The sequence below is a fragment of the Balaenoptera borealis genome (genome assembly GCF_965194805.1).
Source record: "Balaenoptera borealis genome assembly, chromosome: 12".
Classification (NCBI taxonomy): domain Eukaryota; kingdom Metazoa; phylum Chordata; class Mammalia; order Artiodactyla; family Balaenopteridae; genus Balaenoptera; species Balaenoptera borealis.
The window spans coordinates 76742284-76760432 of record NC_138869.1 but is presented as its reverse complement, the minus strand read 5'-3'; the positions used below and the strand labels follow the sequence as shown (position 1 = coordinate 76760432).

At 49.1% G+C, this 18149-nt stretch overlaps 2 protein-coding genes across 4 annotated transcripts in view; one reads left to right on the top strand and one right to left on the bottom strand.

Annotated features, from left to right (window-relative positions):
* Positions 1-870: 870 nt before the first annotated feature.
* PRPH2 (peripherin 2) lies at positions 871-18139 on the top strand. The gene is made up of 3 exons (XM_082346011.1): positions 871-1489; positions 11669-11915; positions 14790-18139. The coding sequence occupies exons 1-3, from the start codon at positions 909-911 to the stop codon at positions 15000-15002; spliced, it is 1041 nt and encodes a 346-aa protein (XP_082202137.1). The 5' UTR covers positions 871-908; the 3' UTR covers positions 15003-18139.
* The window catches only part of UBR2 (ubiquitin protein ligase E3 component n-recognin 2), a 122071-nt gene continuing 115924 nt past the window's right edge, over positions 12003-18149 (bottom strand). The window contains exons 48-50 of one of the 3 annotated variants that reach the window (XR_014232399.1): positions 13003-14088; positions 12592-12851; positions 12004-12087 (exon numbers count right to left, since the gene is read on the bottom strand). The gene's annotated coding sequence lies outside the window, so the exon portion shown is untranslated. Of the gene's footprint in view, positions 12088-12591; positions 14089-18149 lie in introns of all 3 variants that reach the window. The other 2 variants (XR_014232400.1, XR_014232398.1) reach the window with 2 other exon arrangements.

Below are 18149 nucleotides of genomic sequence, written 5' to 3'. Positions count from 1 at the left end.
ATTTACAGACTCATCAAGAATGTATATCTCATTTCTACTATCTTTGTTTGCATTGGTGACAGAATTTTGACAGATGTGCAAGTTTGGTCTTTTATTATTGTTTTAATTGCATTGCCCTTTGTTCTACGCAGATTGACAAGTTTTCCAGATCCTTGGACTTTCCAGGTTTGCTTGTTATAAATCACCTGTTCCTTTCCTTTGCCTGTTTTTCCAGTTGATGATTTTTTATTTTTTTGATGTGGAACTGTGGCAGTTAATTTTTTTCCTTTTTTTGCTTATTCATTCTGTTTTTTACATGTTGCAAATGTTTTCTCACAATCTGTCATTTGTTTTTCAACTTGGATAATGATGTCTTTTGTCCCATTAGAAAGTTTTAAATATTGAACGAGTTTGGCCCAGAAACATGCTCTGGGGAGACACGTGATGTGATCTGAGCCAGACCTCCAGATAAAGCCCATTTCTCTGGCCAGCCTTGTCTTTTTTACTCCTGATTCTTCAAGCTGAACCCAGAGCTCTCTGCTCCAGGGTGTCCATGGCGGCTCCTCTTGACCATGTTCTGAAACTGGCACGGCTTTATCTAATGGGATGAACCTGGCTAAAGAGATTAGCAAGATGTCTTGTGGATCCCACTTTTAATCTGCAGCCTTCAGGCTGTCCCTCCTCTGCTGGGAAGGGAGCTGCAGAAACGACACGTGGAGGACTGGCCCCTGCATGAACTGTGACTCTGAGGCCCCTGCTCCCACTAGTGAGTTTACGGGGGTCCCAGGCTAGGGGACGCAGCATGGGCAGCCCCCAGAGCAGCTCCCTGCAGCTTGGGCCATCTGCACCCTTCCCAAGGCCCTGAGTCTTCAGGCTCCGGGCTTACTGAGGTCAGGAGTGAGAGGCTGCCTGGACTGCACTCTGCAAGTATGGCATTGCTGAAAGTCAAATTTGACCAGAAGAAGCGGGTGAAGTTGGCCCAAGGGCTCTGGCTCATGAACTGGCTCTCCGTGTTGGCTGGTATCATCATCTTCGGCTTAGGGCTGTTCCTAAAGATTGAACTCAGGAAGCGGAGCGATATGATGGACAATTCCGAGAGCCATTTTGTGCCCAATTCCTTGATAGGGATGGGGGTGCTGTCTTGTGTCTTCAATTCTCTGGCGGGCAAGATCTGCTATGACGCCTTGGACCCTGCCAAGTATGCCAAGTGGAAGCCCTGGCTGAAGCCATACCTGGCCGTGTGTGTCCTCTTCAACACTGTCCTCTTCCTGGTGGCTCTCTGCTGCTTCCTCCTGCGGGGCTCCCTGGAGAGCACACTGGCCCACGGGCTCAAGAATGGCATGAAGTTCTACCGGGACACAGACACCCCAGGCCGGTGTTTCATGAAGAAGACCATCGACATGCTGCAAATTGAGTTCAAGTGCTGTGGCAACAACGGCTTTCGGGACTGGTTTGAGATTCAGTGGATCAGCAACCGCTATCTGGACTTTTCCTCCAAAGAAGTCAAAGAGTGAGTGGCCTCCAGTCCTGGGGTCAGAGTGATATGGGGACATGGAGACACGAGCCTGTGACTCCCCCTGTCCAGTGCCTTTTCCTCCCCATTGGGTGCTCTGTGTGCGCAACCTACTACTGCGTGTGAGGGTGTATTTGGTTGGACCATATGTAATTGTCAATATTCTATCATTTTTGACCTATAAAAATAGCAGCTTCATATGGTCCAACCTAATGTTTGGCTAAGATGAGAGGAAAGTGTCAAGTTATAGAAACTATTTGAATGGGGGTCACCAGGGGGGAGACCCAGCCAGGACTGTGTGTCTGCTTCATTCGGGAGGAGGGATTTCATGGATCACATATACTGAGACTTTATCTGGCTGCTTGTCTCATTCACTCAAAGTGAATGGATTCGGTCCTAAAAGCATAAATTTCTGGGTTGGTTCCCTTGTTTTCCAACCTTTCAACCCTGAGCAACCATTCTCAAGGTGTTTGTCCTTGGATACAGTGGAAAGAGCAGAGGATGGGGCAGTCAGGGGGTCTAGGCTGTAGTTTTGTCTCTGTTGTTAATTAGATGGAGATCTTGGATAAGTCATTTGACGCCCTGGGCCTTTGCTTGCCGATCTTTAAAAGGAAGGCACCAGGATACACAACTTTGGAGGTCACTTCCTAGCTCTGTCTAGAGCCTGGCATACAACAGGTGCTCAATAAATGCCTGCTGGTGTTTACTACTTAAATCATGATAGTGCAACTCGATCAAGTGTTTCTAAAGTGTTCTTAGCATGTGTAAATAAAATCCTGAGCGGCAGATGTAGCGAGGTGTTGGTGAAAAAGAGAATCTCACCCTTTGTGCTGATCCCAGCATACCCCTTCCCAGAGACCCACCATTGCGGGTCTTGAGTCGTTTTCCAGCGAAAGGTCAGCCTGTCCAGAGCCAGTGGCTCTCCCTCACCTCTTCCTTCTGTCCAACTCTACCCATTCCCTGCCTGAGGCTAGGGCTTCAATTGTTCATCCAGCTGGTTTATCCTGAGTGAGGCTGGTGAGTCCAAGGGGACATGCACCCTGGGTGCTGGGCACACTGGCATCAGGACATGGTTGAAGCCCGGACAACACCGGTGAACCCCAGATGGCTAGCTTAGCTGCTCCTCAGATGGAAGCGAAGTCAGACTGAAGGTCACTGCTTGGGATTGTATTTTCTCTGTGGGTGGGGATTACTGCTACAAATCCCTTGTCAAGGAGGCTTGTAAATCACTCTGCCCTTCCTAGGCGACAGATCCTCAGGGACAGCACAAAGGGGCATGATTTATATGAGTTGCCCTAGGAGGGTGTGAAGCCAGAGGGACAAGCAGAATTCCTGGGGATGGGGAGAGTGGGGGGAGCAGAAGCTGAGGGTAGAACTAGCCTTTGTGATGGACGGGAAGGGGCTTCTCATCTTCTCCTCTGTCATTTTCCTTGATCATCTTCTGCACAGAGTCAGTCCTTGATGAGACTTACAAGATCTCTGTGTAATCCTCAAATCCCCTTCTGTCCCCTGGGGTGGAGAAATGCTCCAGGGTGAAGAAATGCTCCAGGCTGCTCCACTCCCAATGGTCGGCATATCCACATTTTCAGGCAAACGTTAAACTTGATCAAAATTACCTCAAGGCTCCACACCAACTTATTGGTGTGAAACAATCTTAACTCTATTGATTTGGAAAAAAATTTTCTCTGCTACACACACACACACACACACACACACATATACAAATATGGTCACAAAATTAAGAGAAACTGAGCATCCCTAACTGAGCCTGGCACTTGTGAGCTTGGACAAGCATGGAGGGACGGCTGGTTTTTGGAGATTTCTCAGGGGAATATTTAAGGGCAACAGCTGGTTCCTGAAGGCTCCTGATCTAAACATGGAGATCAGGTGGGAACAATTCAAGATTTTTTTTACAAGAATTTACAAGCCTTTGACCGCACCCCACCCCCACCCCAGCCTGCCCTGTTGCTAAGTTGCTGGGTCTTTGGGGAGGAAAAAGGCCCTTATTTGGTGTGCACAAAACCTCTCCTGGGGGGTTTGTATTTTTGTTGGTGTTATTGTTAAGCTCTATTTTGTGGATGAGAAATCTGAACCTCAGAGAGCTTAAGGGATGTTCCTAAAATCTCATAGCAGGAAGTGGCAAGCTGGGGTTGGGGGTGTGGGGCAAATTTTTGGAAAAACCAACCAACCACCTTTATGGAGATATATTCCACACACCATACAACTCACCCATTTCAGGTGTGCAATTCAACGGTTTTTAGTACATTCACAGAGTTGTGCAACCAATACTGAGGTTGACTTTAGAATGTGTTCACCACCTCACAGAGAAACCCTGCACCCTTCAGTGTTCACTCCAGTCTCCCTTGCCCCCAAGCCCAAGTAATCACTTCTCTACTTTCTGTCTCTATAGGCTTCCCTGTTCTGGGCATTTCCTTTGAATGGAATCATATAATATTTGTCCTTTGGGGTCTGGCTTCTTTGGTTTAGCATACTGTTTTCAAATTTCATCCATGTTGCAGCATGCATCAGCACCCATTCCTTCTTCTTTTGGGATGGTATCCCACTGTAGCGAGTGCCAGGTTTTGATTCTGCTCCTTCCACTCTGCCTCATACAGATTCGGTGTTAGGTGAGTGCTTGTTCTCCGACAGCTGAAACCTGGGGGGCGTTGGGGGAGGAGGGGCCTCATGTCTTCCGTCTTCCTCTGTCTGTCTTGCTCTCTTCTTCCTCCTCCAGAGGGACAGTGGAAGGTGTGGGCAGATAAGATACAAGCTCGACAAACACCTGTGGATCGTGATGGGATTCTGGTCCTTCTGTGCCAGGGTCTCAGATCATCATGAGGCCCCACAGAAGCCAGAACTGCCCCCCCGCCCAGGCTCTTCGTGGGCTGTGGCACGTGGGGCCATGCTGTGCTCCATCCTCCTGCATCTGTGTTTCCCTTCTCACTCCCTCCCCAGCCTGGTGGTCCTGGGGTGGGGGTGGGCGGGGACACTCTGTTATAACTGGGGGAGGCCCTCAGAGGGAGGAGTCCAGGAATGCCACCTCCCTCAGCGATTCAGTCTTCAGAGCGAGATATCGGGATATAGATTTGTGATTCTTAACCACCAGAGCTGCTTTTTTTTTTTTTTTTGCATTTTCAACTTTTATTATAGAAGATTTCATGCATTCACAAAAGTAGAGAGATTATAACAAATCCCCATGTACCCATCATACATGGGTACATAACAAATCCCCATGTACCCTCGCTCCCCCATAACATTTTCCCCCTTCTGAGTATTAAGAAGCAAATCCAGGGCATTGTTTCCTCTTACCTGTAAACACTTTAGGAGGAATTTCTAACAGATAAAGAGGGTTTGCTTTATTGTCTTTTTGTTTTTAACAGAAGCACAATATTAATCATGCCTACTAACATTACTATCGTCTCATACCCAGCCTGTGTTCGATATTCTCTGATTGTCTCAAGATGTCTTTTACAGGTGGTTTATTCAAATCAGGCTCTAAACCAGACTTTGCATTTGGTTGTTTGGTCTCCTAAGTCTCTTTTACTCTAAATAGTTACCTTTTTCATGCCATGTGTGTCTTGGAGGAAGTTGGCCATTTGTCCTGCAGAATTTCCCACATTCTGGGGTTGGGCCATTGTAGCCAAGTGCTGTCTTCTAACGTGTTCTTCTGTCTCCTGTATTTCCCTGTAAACCAGTAGTCAGGGCTGAGGTGTGGCTGGATTCAGGTTCAGTTTTGGCAAGAGCACCCCCTAGGGTGCTGCTATGGGTACCTTACTGCATCACACCAGGAGGCACCTGAGGTCTTCAGCCAGTTTGTAACAATTCCTTTAAAGTTCCCTCCTGTTTTCAGGATGAGCTGAGCTTCAGTGCCTTGGGGTGAGAGGCAGAGCATGAAGCAGCTCAGAGGTCTTGGCACTGTCAGCCTGAAGGAACTGTCAGCCAGGAAAGCCTGGCCTGGGGCCCTCAGTCTGAGAAAGAAGCTGGCACTAAGCTCTCTCACTTTACTGTCCTTCCCACGGAACCCACAGGCTATGACACCTGTTCCCTCTTCCTAAACAATTAATAGATATCTAGAGAATTCTGGACCTTGGCTAGGAGATTCCTGAGGGCAGGGCTGTGTCTCAAGATTGGGGCTCCCCGAAGACGGGGCCGTGTCTCCCCTCAGACGGGGTCTCCCCGAGGACGAGGCCGTCTCTCCCCTCAGACCGGGGCTCCCCGAGGGCTGGGCCGTGTCTCCCTTCAGACCGGGGCTCCCTGAGGGCGGGGCTGTGTCTCCCTGAGGGCGGGGCTGTCTCCCCTCAGACGGGCTCCCTCAGGTCAGGTCTATTTCTCCCGACAAGACCGGACTCTGTTGCCATCTAGATCTCCCATTGGATTGGTTCTCCCTGATAGCAGTGCTGTGTCTCCCCTCAGACTGGGGCTTCTTTAGGGCAGGGCTGGGTCCGCTCCTTCTTGTGTCCTCCCTCACCACCTGCAGTTCTTTATATCCAGTGACTACTCAAAAAAGAAATAAAATATTATTAGTATTTCAAAGAAATACTAATACTGCACTTGTTGTATACCAGGTGCTCTATGTGTATTATCTCAATTAATCACCACCACACCCGTCAGAGACTTATATTGTCATTTCTCAGGTGAGAAAACTGAGGCTCACAGAGGTCAAGTGAGTTGCCAAGATTCCACAGGTGCCACTCAGCTGGCATTCGGGTTGGGGATTGACACATTATCAGTTACACTCCAGGCTCCCTCCTCGCCCCTCCCCTGCTCATTTCCATATGGCTTTCCTTATTGATTTATTGATTCACCTACTAAATTATGTTGCTTTTTCCAGGAAAACTCCAACATGATTTTCCCAAGTCATATGTAGCTTGGTTATGGGAGAGTGGGCTAAAAGAAAGCCTTATCTTAATTAAGACCCTTACAAGTCTTGGTGAGCCCTGAGCAGAGATTTGTCGCCGGGGAAACACTCTGATATAAATAGCCAGCTCACCACCTAAGGAGCTCTCCTCTGCCTGACTCTGTCTTAAGAGGGTGAGTGGAGCCTTAATCTGTGGCTGGAACCAGGGCAAGTGCTAAGTCAACAAGACAATGCTTCTGATGGAGAGGGAGGGCTAGTTTCAGAGATGTGGGACCCCAAGAGGTCCTAGGCTGGGGGTCTGGGGGAACCCCAATGTCCACCAAGCCGGGCCTACCCTCAGGGTCCCCAGTCTGAGGGAAGACACAGCCCTGCCTCAGGTAGTATGAGGCAGATCTGTAGGCTTCACCCCACCTTAGGGACACCTGGAGAGTGCATAGGAGAGATGATGGTGGACAACGAAGGGCTACTGGGACAGGGAACAGGGGAGAGAACTCACACTTTCCTAGTAAGTTTAGCTAGAAAAGCCAACAGGCAGGAAGGACCTGAGAGGCTCTGAGGAAACTCAGAGGGGAGGGGTGGGCAACTGCTGTGGGCTGGACTTCCACTTACTGTGTAACTTTGGGTGAGGCCCTGCCCTGCTCTGGGCCCCACTTCCTCCTCTGTAGAACAGTCTGGTGGGTTGTAGGGTCCCCCCAGATGGCCATGAGTGGGGAGGAGCCAGCATTCTCCCAGGGCCTGTGTCAAGTGCATCCTCCTACTGCCTCATTTAAACCTCCCACAGCCCCTGAGAGGGGGTGTGATTATCCCGCCTCACACAAGTCCACAGCTCACAAATGCATATTTGAGACTCAAAGGCCAGCTCTCTGTGCTCTACCCACTCCGCTCCACGGGGACGCTGGGAATGGCCCAGGTGGGACCCTGTGCAGGTGGAAGCGGGCTCCAGGGACAGCCTGCAGGTCAGGAAGAGGGACGAACAGTGTTTGCATTTGGGGACCAGGCCTGCTGGGGTTGGTCCTAGGGGTAGGAGACTATGTCTGCTCAGTCCTGGGGGGGGGGGGTTGGCTGGTCCCTCAGGAGGGGGGTGGGAGCCCCAAGCTGAAGGGCCTCTGCTCCAGTCCTCCCACTGGGGCCAACCAGGACCACCCCAGCCAGCGGAACCAGGTGCCGTGCGGGGCTGTGCAGGGAGAGCTGCTCCCATGGCGCTCGGTGCAGTTGAGCTTCAGCAGCGGCCACTTCCGTCATTGGACAAATGTCTCACAGACCCTGCCTCGGGCTGGCAGTGAGCTCTGCCCCTGCAGTCTTTTTTTTTTTAATTTTAAAAAAATATTTTATTTATTTTTGGCTGCATTGATTCTTCGTTGCTGCACGGGTTTTCTCTAGTTGTGGCGAGCGGGGTCTACTCTTTGTTGTGGTGCGCGGGCTTCTCATTGCGGTGGCTTCTTTTGTTGAGGAGCACAGGCTCTAGGTGCGCAGGCTTCAGTAGTTGTGGCAGGCGGGCTCAGTAGTTGTGGCTCATGGGCTCTAGAGCACGGGCTCAGAGTAGTTGCGGCGCATGGACTTAGTTGCTCCGTGGCATGTAGGATCTTCCCGGACCAGGGCTCAAACCCATGTCCCCTGCATTGGCATGTGGATTCTTAACCACTGCACCACCAGGGAAGTCCCTGCCCTTGCAGTCTTGGTCACAGAAGGCACTCTTCTCCACAGCTGGCAGAGGCCACACCACCCACTCACAAGTGACTATTCCCCAGTGGTGTCATGTGGTCTGTTCCACTGTCACAGCTGCTCCCCGACGACACACAGAGCTCACGTGAAGTGAAAGCTCTTGTTCTGTCACCCTTCCCAGCCCCAGCCCAGGAGTCCACATTTCTTACACACTTAGTACGTACCAAGCACTCTTCTTAGCCTTTTTACGCGGATCCCTTCATACAACTCTTATGTCAACTCCATTTTACAGATTAGTAAGCTGAGGCCTGGTGAGGTTAAGGAATTTTTCCAGAGGGATGAACCAGGAGTAAACTCAGGCTGTCCTGCTCTTATCATGGTCCTGGTCCTGGACCACCTGTGCATCCAGGGCCAGCTGTTCTCTGGGCAGTTGGTTCTGTCCATGAAGCAGAGGGCAGGGACTATAGGGTGTGTGGAAATACGGTCGCCATAACCCAGGCAAGGATTGTTCTGGAACCAAGGAGGCCACATTTTTCAGAGCCTTCCTCAGGTCTTAATCATACCGATCAGCAGACAGTTCACTGAAAAGAAACCACAAATGGATCTTAAACACATCAAAAGATACTTAACTTCACTTATAATGAGAAAGATGGAAATCAGAACAACTCTGAGATACTATTTTTCATCTGTCAGGTTGGCAAAGATCAAAAACAGGACTTATGTGGGTGTGGCTGGTGGGGGTGTGACTGTACAACCCCCGAGAGGAGAAATATGGCAGAGCTCGGGTGCAATCACAGGTGGACCCTTTGATGCAGAGATGCCTCTTCTAGGAATTGATCCTCTAGATATATTCCCAATATGCAAAATGACCCATGTCCATGTTTGTATTAACAAGTCACTGGGGGGACTTCCCTGGTGGCACAGTGATTAAGAATCCCCCTGCCAATGCAGGGGACACGGGTTTGAGCCCTGGCCCAGGAAGGTCCCACATGCCATGGAGCAACTAAGCCCGTGCGCCACAACTACTGAGCCCACACGTCGCAACTACTGAAGCCCGTGCGCCTAGAGCCCGTGCTCCGCAGCAAGAGAAGCCACCGCAATGAGAAGCTCGCGCACCGCAACGAAGAGTAGCCCCCACTCGCCGCAACTAGAGAAAGCCCATGCGCAGCAATGAAGACCCAATGCAGCCAAAAATAAAATAAATAAATAAATGTTTAAAAAAAAAGAAAAAAGAAAAAAAGAAAAATAACAAGACACTGGGAAAATCCCAAATGTCCATCAATAGGAAATGGATAGTACCCTATGGGCCATCTGCACAAGGGGGACACCACGCACCTCATTAAAACCTGGAGAACACTCTCCATTTAACAGATATAAAAAGATCTCTAAGGTATTGCTAAGGAAAAAAAAAAAGATTCAAGACAGTGTGTATATAATGCTACCATTTGGATAAACAAACAAACATACAGGAAGAATAAGAACTCTGCAAAATCTGAGCTTGCTTATCCATGCTTGAAGCTTCTGTGAAAGGATAGACAGAGCTGGCCACAGTGAGGGAACTTGGGGACCAAGGGACAAGAATGAGTGGGAGACTGTTTTGTATTGAGGGGATTTTATTTAGAAGTTGAACACGAACACCTTTTTTTTTAGAGTATAATTAACTACCATTTCAATGAACTTTGTTGGAAACAATTTCTATTATGAACAATTACATGCTTCCTATTCTTGTGCTGTAAAAGTCTGCTGCTATTATGTAATGCATTGTTCATGTGCAACTTAAAAAAAAACTTTTCTACTCAAGATAACATGCACACAGTCAAGGGCGCAAATCTTAAGTGCACAGCTCCATGAATTTTTTAAAAAAAAAAATTTTTGGCTGCGCCATGTGCCTTGTGGGATCTTAGTTTCCTGACCAGGGATTGAACCTGCGTCCTCGGCAGTGAAAGTGCGGAGTCCTAACAACTGGACCTCCAGGGAATTCCCTCCATTAATTCTGACACGTAAAGTTGCCTGGGTAACCATGAGCAGGTCAGATGGAACATATCCAGCCTGCCTGATGGGGAGGGAGTGAATTTTCATTGTAACGATGGTTGCCCCTTTTGAAGTTTGAACCTGCATGAATGTTATGGTGTGCTCTAACCAAATATATGTATAAGTAGAGAGATGCAAAAGTTGTGCAAGTTGCATCCTTCAGGTGAGTACGGAGCTCCCACCCAGCTGGGGGCAGAGGTCAGTGTGGATGGAGAGCAAGCCATGGGCAAAGACCCATTCTCTGCTCCGGCAAAGACCCATTCTCTGCTCCTGCAAAGGCCCAGGGACAGAGCAGGCCTTCTGGAAACGTCTGTTGAGCAGAAGTGATCTGGCCAGGGGGGACCTTGGTCCCCAGTGGTCTGCAGGGGGAGATGAGGGGGGGGAGGGGCTGGGGGCTAAAGCTGGTGGTCATGAATACTGGGCAGTCTTGTCTCAGCAGTCACCACCTGTCCTGCTACTCTTCCTACCAGCTTGGCATGGGCCCAAGAAATCACTGCATGCCAGGGCCTGGCAGCACACAGAGTGGTTGATTTTTTTAAAAAATAAATCTTTATTTTGCACTTTACAGTGCAGTACTCCACAGACTGGTGTTAAATGTTGTCTACAGTGCAACATCCATGTTCCAACACACATAATAATTGCCAGGAGTACAGTGCTCTTGTCGATCTTGTATTCAGTCAGGTTAAAACAATGGGCAAGGGGCTTCCCTGGTGGCGCAGTGGTTGAGAGTCTGCCTGCCAATGCAGGGGACACGGGTTCGAACCCGGGTCTGGGAGGATCCCACATGCCGCGGAGCGGCTGGGCCCGTGAGCCACAGTTACTGAGCCTGCGCGTCTGGAGCCTGTGCTCCGCAACAAGAGAGGCCGCGATAGTGAGTAGGCCCGCGCACTGCAGTGAAGAGTGGCCCCCCACTTGCCACAACTGGAGAAAGCCCTCGCACAGAAACGAAGACCCAACACAGCCATAAAAATAAATAAATTAAAAAAGATGGCAGCACTTCATATTTAAAAAAAAAAAACAAAAAAACAATAAAACAATGGGCAATAAAAGAATGAACACATTTCTCATGTGTGTGACTCACTCTTGTCTAAATGCCCCAACTTGTGACTTCTTTACTATCTATACCGTTAGTTATCCAGGATCTTGAAGAAATCCTGAACCTCTAATAGGCCATCCTCTGGCAAATCAGTCCAGTGAACAGCATTCTGGATCTTAGTTTTACCAAAGATTGCTCAGAGGCTTCCAGGGCGTAAATGCCAGGCAGTTTCAGGATCAGCAGGTCCGCAGAACTCTCGAAATATCATTGTAAGGTTTTGTTGAATCTCTATTGCTCCACAAGGGCTAGAATACATATGTTCCTTATTTACTTGTCTCTTGGTTTATCATCTATCTCAACCCTCTAAACATAAGCTTCAGGAAGGCTGGGGCATTGGCTCTCTAGGGTCACTGCTCCATCTTCAGCACCTAGAACAGTGGCTGGCGCATAGTCGGTGTACAGCAAATATTTCTCAAGACAGCAAATGAATGAATGAATATTCCAGATTTTCAGAGGTGGGGGATGGGAGGAGCTGGCCCCTGGCGAGAAGTTCAAGAAGCTGGTCGTAAGCCGTCTGTTTCTCCTCCAGTCGTATCAAGAGCAACGTGGATGGGCGGTACCTGGTGGATGGAGTCCCCTTCAGCTGCTGCAACCCCAGCTCGCCACGGCCCTGTATCCAGTACCAGCTCACCAACAACTCTGCACACTACAGCTATGACCACCAGACGGAGGAGCTCAACCTGTGGGTGCGCGGCTGCAGGGTCGCCCTGCTGAGCTACTACAGCAACCTCATGAATTCCGTGGGCGCTGTGACGCTCCTTGTCTGGCTTTTTGAGGTAGGCCCTGGGCCAGTGGGGGGCAGGGCAAGAGGGAGCCACCTGCCCCACTGGGATTTGATGGGGTGGAGCTGGGCCTGGGTCTCCCTCCTGGGAACCAGCCCTCTGCCCGCCGTGCAGGCAGGCCCAGGCTTGAATACCAGCACCTCTATTTTTTGTTTCTGTCCCGTCACTTAAAAAAAAGAATTTGTTGAGTTGAAATTCACAGCACATAAAATTAACCATTTTAAAGTGAACAATTTGGTGGCATTTGGTACAATCACAATGTTGTGTGACCACCACCTCTACCTTGTTCCAAAATACTTCCATCACCCCCTCAAAAAAACCTCATACCCATTAAGCAGTCAGTCCCCCTCCTCCCCTCCCCCTAAGCCCCTGGCAACCACCAATCTGTGTTCTGTCCTTGTGGATTTATCTATTCTGGACATTTCATATAAAAGGAATCATATACTATGTGACCTTTTAGGTCTGGCTTCTTTCACTTTGCATGTTTCAGAGGTTTATCCTGTGTCTCCACTTTTTGAGTCTAAGGACTCGGAAAGTTATTTAACATCTCTGTTATAGGGGGCTGCCAGCATTTAGCTTTGGAACTACTGGGAGGCAACAGGAGATACAGGCACATCAAAGTGTTCAGTCAATGATTTGTGCTTCTCTTGAGATTCTGGTAGCAATTTACCTGGTACTCTAATTATTTGTAGGTTCATCTTACCTCATCTATTAGGTTTAATTCCTCTCTGCAGCTGCAGGGCTTGGAATATAGCAAGCCCTCATTCATTCATTTATTGAAGAAATAGTTCTCAAACACCTACGAGTGCTGGGCGCTGTCCTGGGTGCTGAACGAGAGCCCACTGTCAGCGACGGGTAAACCAAGGTGGCACAGAGAGTGACTCATGGGCTCATGCTTTGAGCTGACAGCAGAAATCCAAACTCCAAAACCTAAGTGTACAAAACCAGAAACATTAGGTGGGGAAACTTTGCCCATCAGAGAAGATTCACTGAAAGGTTCCCTTAAGTAAGTCAATCTTTAGTGCTATGGAAATTCACACACAGCTGGGCTCTCAGCTGAGAGGCACCACTTCTAACTTACCACATCACACCAGAAGAACTGTACTGCCTGTTGAGGGGGTGAGATGGGGAGGGAGGCCTTCTTTTCATATTAAGGCAAATGCAAGCATATTCATGATGATTTATTAGTCACCAGCTCCTTGAGGCAGAGTCTTGGGAATAAGTGGGTAGAATAAGGAGAGAAGCTTACTACTAGAAGTTCAGAAGTTTGCATCCCTTGAAAACGCATGAAAAGAAGACTGAAAGGATAACTGAAGTCAGTGGGAAAATGGAGTTCCATTGGCTGCCTCTCAGTTTACCCACCTTTCCAGGAACCTAGTGACTGCTTAAGAAGAGGAACTGTTCACTGGGAACAGGGAGTTTGAATCCCCTTTCACTTTTCCCCTGAGGCTTTTAGTGGGCAGAGCTCTGTGATGGGCACAAGGGGGGCTGATAAGATTCTGCCCTCAGCCTTGCCCTCCTGGGTCTCACAATCCATGAGTCCACATCTGACTCATGAACCAAAGGGAGTACCATTACCTAGTGCAAAATTCATAGTGCAACAGGGGGGCTTCTTGAGGAAAGCAGGAAGGAATCAGAGTGGGTACACGCACACCAGGAGGACTTCCTGGAGGTGAGTCTTTCCACTGTAAAAATATCTTATTAAACTTTCAGTCAACAATAACAATAACCTAAAACTATTAGTTACTATTATCATCTACTGTTGTAACTATAAAATGCTCCCAGAGCGTTCATTCAACAGATGTTTACTGAGGCCCTACCACCACTGGGTGCTGTTCTAGGGGCTGGGACAGCAGGTGAACAAGATGCATCAAGGCCACCCCTGCCCTCAGGGGGTGGATGTTCTCCATTAGTGGGCCTAGGCCTCTCACAGAGTTTGCTATACCATCAAAGGAAGAGTGTAAGACGGCAAACCAGGAATTTGTGTAGAAACAAGTGGCTAACACAATACAGGGTTAGAAAAGTGGAAACAGTACTTACCACGCTCACTAATAACCAACTACGGCTGACATTCCTATTCATCCTTGCTGTGCACCAGGTACCATGCTCTACACATATTGAAGCATCACAGCATGCCCATGGAGCAGGCGGTACTTCATCTGAAAATCTGCAAACCAGATGAGTAAACTGAGGTTTCCTGGTCACATGGCTGGCTAAGTGCCAGGGCTGAGGTTTGAACCCAGGCATTTTGGCACCAGAGTCTGCTGCAGTGACTTCTAGTGAACAAATCCAGACAAATCACCCACTCATCCTCTAGTATCAAAATAACAGACGTAGAGGGAAATCGTATTATCACTATTGTTTGCAAAAAAGGAGATGACTTTTTAATTCTGTCCAGCAAATAGTTGCTGAGCACCCGCTTTGTGCCTAGCAACATGCCAGGAACGAGGTGGGGGTGGGGGTGGACACAGAGAGAAGCAGCCCAGGATTAATGCCCCCAGGAAGGGGGAGACCTGAGGGCAAGGAGGGGAGAATTCAGGAGCAGGGGCACCCATAATGTTCTAAGCAGAGAAAACAGCAAACGGTAAAACTGGAGAGGAGAAAGGCTGGGTGTGGGCAGGATCCAAAGAAACCCAGGGTGACTGGAAAGGGAGGAGAATGGGGTCTGAGATGAGGCTGGAGCACAGGCAGGTATCGCAAGCACCCAGGCCTTGCTGGGGCGGGCAGGGCCTCGCCAACCCAGCCCCAACAGAACCTTGTTTGAAGGGCCCCCAGGATGAGCAGGCTGGTGGCTGCCACGGTTTCCTGGTAACCCCTGCCCCAGCTACTTCTCCCAGATCTCCTCTAAGTCTCCTCTCCCCACACCAGGTGACCATCACCGTCGGGCTGCGCTACTTGCACACGGCGCTGGAAGGCGTGGCCAACCCCGAAGACCCCGAGTGCGAGAGTGAGGGCTGGCTTCTGGAGAAGAGCATTCCAGAGACCTGGAAGGCCTTTCTGGAGAGCGTGAAGAAGCTGGGCAAGGGTAACCAGGTGGAAGCCGAGGGTGTGGATGCAGGCCAGGCCCCAGAGGCTGGCTGACGGTCGCGGGACCCCCTCCCCTCTGAACACTGAAAAGTAGTGGACTCCAGGAAATGCGGATACCCCCTTGATCCAATCTGAATCTCCCAAGGAGGGCGGCTGTCTCACAGGGACTCTTCTGGATGGTGGGATTTAAAATTCAGGGTCCCTAAAAATTTTCGTTGAATGACTGTCTCAAAATGTGAGTGAATGAGTCCCACTCAGGCCCACTGCCCTAGGTCGCACCCTCACAGTGGACTCAGCGGGGCCTCTCAGTGGATGACTCTTCATGGCACAGGAATTCAGTTCCCCCCTGAGGCTATTGGCTACACCTGAGGGCTGCTCCCTTTTTATGAGTTGGCTATTACGATCAGCTCCAAGTTGCTTCATTCTATATCCAAAGTGTCACTTGATGCATAAGCTTAAGAGTCTGAAAAATGTACTGGCCATGCTGTCATGTTTTTCAAATGCGAAGATTGACACATCAGCCATTTTATTTAATTATAGAAGGTGAGGGACAGTTACACTTTTCTAAGAGTAATGGTCTCTCCAGAGCACTGAGGGCTCAAAAGAGGAATTCTCAATCATGAGGCAAGAGAACTTAAAGAGAGGGGATTATGTCCCTCAGCAAAAACACAGCTTTTGTGTCACCTTCACAAGCCCTCAGTCACTTAGCCAGGAGTGAGCCGCGGGCTGAGGGAGTCGGGTTGTAGGCATGTTCTGGCTAAACTGCCGGGTGACCTCCTTTGGCTCATCTGTGGAAGCACTGGGTTAGACGGCTGCCCTTCTGTGGAAGAGGAGCAACAATCAGACAAGAGTCCACCCTTTGGAGACCAGGCCTCACCTCCTGGGACGCCCACACAGGTGCCGTGACGGGCCCCACGGACAACACTGTCTACAGTGCAGGACAGAGTCCTCTGTGAGCTTCGTCCTGCTTCTTGCCCCAGATACCCATCCTGCAAAACGATATTTCCCGAATGCCTCCGCATTAAAGAAGATTCTTTGAGACAGATCATCTTCCCATGCTAGCAACTGCGAAAGAAGTTTTTACTTCCTTCTGGAAAAGGAGAGAAAGGAAGCTTTCAGGGGAAGGAGGGAATGATTTCACTGCTGTCATGAGTTTTCAGTGTGGACAAAATAAGACTTCTGGTGCTGCCTGGGGTATGTTCTGGGGCTCTAATTCTCCCAGGCTTAAGGCCAGATCAAAGATGTTTGGACATTCTGTCAGATTGTGGTCCCAGGTTTAATTCAATTCGACTTCTGAGTGTGGAGACCAAGGAATGACCCACATGGACAACACTGAGGGACTCAGCCCCTCTGATGAGGGTCCCGGAGCTCTCCCCTCCCAGGAGCGCTGAGAACCATCAAGAAAATGCTGCTCTAGGCCCACACGTGTAACGATGCTGTTGACAGCTGTACGATAGACATTAAAAATTATACTGTATGAAAATCACTTTTGTTAAGTGCCTGTCTTAAATGTATGTGCTACATGTATGTAGCACAGGATCCCTGATTCTTGCTAATATTTGTTAACAAAACCAAACCAAACCTGACACTGAAAGGTAGCACTGCTAATGATCAAGGCAGCTGTTTCAACAGCGTGGGTGTCACCTCTCTCCCTCTTGCTATCTCTTATCTGCAAGAACAGGGACTATTAGGTTATCCAAATAATCTCAACATTTGCTAGTTTGGACCAGAGCTGAGTTCAATATTTCAGTATGTGAAATCTTAATTTAGTGATTTAAGCAAAAATCCCATTTTCTATCCCCCCCGCTCTGGTCAGAATCTGAGAGCTGTTGGGAGGATCAGGGGGAAAATGATCCCACAATAAACACCACCAGTTGGTTCAGAGCAGACTGTGCAGGGGGCCTGGAGCTGGTATACTGAACTAAGAACATGCAGATTATGACCCGCTGAATGAGGGGGCACAAGCCACCCACACAGGGTTGGCAGGTAGCTCCCTCAGCACCCCAGCTCCCACTTTGGGGAAGTGAAAACCCCAGGGTTGTTCTGATCAAAGGCAGTTTCAAGGCACTCATACAAAGGGAGTAAATTCACAAGGTCTATTACTCGCAGGTCCCAGAACAGAAGCGAGGGGTGTGTGTGCAATGAGCCAGTGGAAGGGTGGTCCTCCATTCCAGAGCAGGAGACAGAGAGCAGGGTAGCAAGCACCTATTACTTAAGAGGTGGTTGGGACGGGCTCCACTCTTAAGTGGTTATTTTGAAACGTGCCTCGGGAAAAGCAAAGCAGGAATTCCAGGGATGGGAAACCTGAGCTCAGGTCCTTATCTAAATGTCCTGAGCAGGGCTGTCACACTGTAAATGCTCAGGCAGCAACTCACAATAGCTCTTTTCTCATTACACAGACTTAGGGTGGGCTGCATCCTCATAGTCTTCTCAGGTAGCCAGGTAGTTGCTAGAGGAAGCTGCCCATCTCATTTGGTCATCTACCAGTGCCCAGCAAGACTGGGACCAGGTTTTTCCTTATGTCTAACCTCAGTCTTTCTTTGGGCCAATGTAGGTTCATTTCTCCCAAGGGACTCAGCCAGCTTTTCAAGTCCTGTCAGCCTAGCCCTGGGGAAGGGTGAGAGGTAGACAGTGCCTCAGAACTTTTATTTCTGAAACAATTACTCCATAGTGAAGTAGTAATAGCTACTTATTCCCAACATTTAGGAAAATAAGTGTCCTAGTGTCTGCAGCCTCAGCTCAAAGAGCCCATAGCCTCTTGCAACATTTTCAAGCCCAGGACTGAGCCACCAGCCAATAAACCCTTAGTAACCTCAATTCAGGTTAATAAGATTAGAGGCTTGCTCTGAACACTCCCCCGCCTCCCCTCATCCGGGCACCTGTAATGCTAGGTCAGCAGGTTTGCAGCTTAGCCAGGGGCCAGGGGGGAGGGGGTCACTATGAAAATTATGGTCTCTGACCTGCTACTAGATAAAAAAAAAAGGCTCCTGATGTCAGTGTGGCAAGCCAGCAGCACCGTGTGTTAAGGGCTAGGAATGTGGGGGAATAACACGGAAGTTCAGGGGGAGAGCGGATGCCCTCTTGGTGTTCAGAGGACATGAGATTGGCTGGAGGGGAGGAAATATCAGCCCTTAACTCCTCATGGCATTATATCTTGTCCTTCAAATCAGAGGATGTAAGTAAGTAAGTAAGTAAGTAAGT

Excerpts from the sequence above, each read along its gene's own strand:
- PRPH2 (XM_082346011.1), top strand. The coding sequence starts at position 909 with ATGGCATTGCTGAAAGTCAAATTTGACCAGAAGAAGCGGGTGAAGTTG. Across the intron at positions 1,490-11,668 it reads TCCTCCAAAGAAGTCAAAGA|TCGTATCAAGAGCAACGTGG; the intron begins GTGAGTGGCCTC and ends TTTCTCCTCCAG. Across the intron at positions 11,916-14,789 it reads TCCTTGTCTGGCTTTTTGAG|GTGACCATCACCGTCGGGCT; the intron begins GTAGGCCCTGGG and ends TCCCCACACCAG.